Here is a 2,907-nt window from a genome sequence, read left to right as displayed (position 1 = left end):
GTTGCTCCAACCTGGATTTGAGCACTCCCAGGTCTGGAGAAATGAATCCAGATTAACACAGCCCATCTCTGCAGAGGTTCTGCACCAGGGCTGGGCTGTCCCTGCCAGGAATCCGGGCGTTAGGTAACCCCTTCCAGCTGAGCAGATCCCCAGTGGCCCCGTGGGTGTGTTCGAGTGCCATCAGTGCTCACCCGAGTTTCAGGGAGACACCTGGCTCCGGGCACGTCAAAACCATGAAGGCACCAGCTTGATCACTGGACTTCCACACAGCCAAGCCCAGCTGGCGGGGGGATAAAAGGGGAGTCCCACCCTGCCTGCCCGCAGAGAGCAGAGTCTCTCTGGGCGCCGCATCTCGCCCGCGGGCTCGTCCCTCCATAGCGGGCTCTTCTTCCCTCCTGCACCATGAACAGAACCTTCAGCATGAGGGCAGGGCCCGGGGGCAGGTCCTACAGCGCTGCCTCGGCCATCGTGCCCAGCAGCAGCAGGGCTGGCTTCAGCTCCGTGTCCGTGGCACGGGCAGGAGGAGGAGGAGGAGGAGGAGGAGGGGGCGGCTTTGGGAGGCTCGTCGGGGGAGGTGGAGGCGGTGGTGGGGGAGGTTTTGGCAGCAGGAGCCTCTACAACCTCGGGGGCAGCAAGAGGATCTCCATCGGGGTCGGGAGCAGCTTCAGGGCCGCCTTTGGGGGGGGAGCTGGGGGGGGCTCCGGGCTGGGAGGGGGTGCAGGGGGTGGTGCTGGGCTGGGGCTCGGTGCTGGGGGTGCTGGGCTGGGGCTCGGTGGAGGAGGAGGAGGAGGGTTTGGGGGTGCAGGGGCTGGTGCTGGGCTCGGGCTGGGGCTCGGCGGGGCAGGAGGGGGGTTCGGCTTCGGTGGAGGGGCTGCGGGGCTGGGATTTGGGGGCGGGCACGCAGGAGCAGGAGGGTTCGGCTTTGGGGGCGTTGGGGGGCTGGGAGGGTTCCCCGGGGGGTTAGGGGGGGGCAGGGGCCCGGCAGGATTTCCCGGTGGCCCCTCCGGGGTCGGCACGATCCAGGAGGTGACGGTGAACCAGAGCCTGCTGGCCCCCCTGAACCTGGAGATCGACCCCAACATCGGCCAGGTGCGCAAGGACGAGAAGGAGCAGATCAAGAGCCTCAACAACAAGTTCGCCTCCTTCATCGACAAGGTGAGGCTCCAGCGGGGGCTGCGGGGTCGGAGGAGGGACAGAACGAGCCTTGCAGGTACAAAAACACAACTCCACAGAGCCACACTCGCCTCCTGCCTGTTCCCTGCCCGTGGGTTTTCATCAAACCCCTCAAAAAATAACGTCCTGCTGAGCAGTTACAGGGCAGAAAACGAGGCTTGAGGCTCCAGGTTTTTTGAGGCATCAGGTCCAGGTTTTGTGCCTGAGAAATAGCATTTAGGATTAGTTTAAACAGAGCAAGGCAGTTTTAGTCCAGGTCTGGTGGCTTGACCTCCTCTCTGTGGGGAATCACAGCGTGTGTGTTGGGCTTGGTTATGGCCTGCGAGATAAAATCCTTTTATGGTGACTCAACTTGAGTCCTCCCTCAGCCTTTAATTGGATAAATCTGTGGCACGTGTGAGCCAAGGGAAAGGCAATTAAGTCTTCTAACTGTAGAAGACTTGGCTTTAAGGAAGGAAGATAAATATCTTCCAAGGCAAAAAAAAACCAACCCCAAAGGATGTTAAAGTAAAGCCAGTGGGGAAAGAGCTGAACCCTCATTTTCCAGTTGCTGCTCCTTGGCTTCATAAATTAAGAGAACTGTCCACTGAGGGAGGATTTGCTCAGGTGAGGGACGGGCGGGATAATCCAGAGGATTTGACAAGAAGCTGAACAGGAGCCAGAGTGTGCCCAGGTGGCCAAGAGGGCCAATGGATCCTGGCCTGGCTCAGGAGCAGTGTGGCCAACAGGTCCAAGGAAGTGATTGTTGGCCTGGACTCAGCACTGGTGAGGCCACCCCTGGAGTGCTGTGTCCAGCTCTGGGCCCTCAGCTCAGGAAGGACATTGAGGGGCTGGAGCAGGTCCAGAGGAGAGCAACGAGGCTGGGGAAGGGACTGGAGCACAAGTGCTGTGAGGAGAGGCTGAGGGAGCTGGGGGGGCTCAGCCTGGAGAAGAGGAGGCTCAGGGGAGACCTCCTCACTCTCTGCAACTCCCTGACAGGAGGGGGGAGCCACGGGGGGGTTGGTCCCTTTTCCCAGGCAACCATCAGCAAGACAAGAGGGCTCGGTCTAAAGCTGTGCCAGGGGAGGGTTAGGTTGGAGATTAGGAAGAATTTCTTTGCAGAGAGAGTGCTCAGCCATTGGAATGGGCTGCCCAGGGAAGTGATGGATTCTCCATCCCTGGAGGTGTTTAAGATGGGACTGGATGTGGCATCAGTGCCACGGGCTGGGAACCACGGCGGGGTTGGATCAAGGGTTGGGGTTGATGATCTCAGAGGTCCCTTCCAACCCAGCTGACTCTGGGATTCCATGATTTAACGCCTCTGCTCCGGGGTCTCTGCTCATTCCCGTGCCGATCCTCTCCCCCGCGCTCAGGTTCGGTTCCTGGAGCAGCAGAACAAGGTGCTGGAGACCAAGTGGACCCTCCTGCAGGAGCAGGGGCAGAAGAACAACTCCGGCAAGAGCAGCCTGGACCCGCTGTTCGAGGCCTACGTGGGCAACCTGCGGCGGCAGCTGGGCAACCTCCTCGGCGAGAGGGGCCGCATGGACGGCGAGCTCAGGAACATGCAGGACCTCGTCGAGGACTTCAAGAACAAGTGGGTGTCCTGTGGGAGGCGTGGCCTGAAAGATTTGGGAGGAAAAAAAACCACTCCAGGGCAATTCAGAGAGGAGGGAAGATAAGGGAAGGTTTTAATGAAGCCTCTCCGGGCTCTGGGAAATACAAAACTGCTGCCCCCCGACCCGGTGTTATGATTTT

The 2,907-nt window shown here is 60.1% G+C and overlaps 1 protein-coding gene across 1 annotated transcript in view; it reads left to right on the top strand.

The window, feature by feature from the left end:
- The first annotated feature begins 402 nt into the window (after positions 1–402).
- Positions 403–2,907, top strand: part of LOC113960311 — a 20,777-nt gene continuing 18,272 nt past the window's right edge. The window contains 5 exon segments of the mRNA XM_027669824.1: positions 403–715; positions 806–900; positions 965–1,015; positions 1,018–1,155; positions 2,526–2,746. Coding sequence (XP_027525625.1) covers positions 403–715; positions 806–900; positions 965–1,015; positions 1,018–1,155; positions 2,526–2,746 — 818 coding nt within the window.

The sequence above is a fragment of the Corapipo altera genome, unplaced genomic scaffold (assembly GCF_003945725.1).
Source record: "Corapipo altera isolate COAL_440 unplaced genomic scaffold, ASM394572v1 229, whole genome shotgun sequence".
Taxonomy (NCBI): domain Eukaryota; kingdom Metazoa; phylum Chordata; class Aves; order Passeriformes; family Pipridae; genus Corapipo; species Corapipo altera.
The sequence above is the reverse complement of the archived record's forward strand: the minus strand, read 5'-3'. Positions and strand labels throughout refer to the sequence as shown.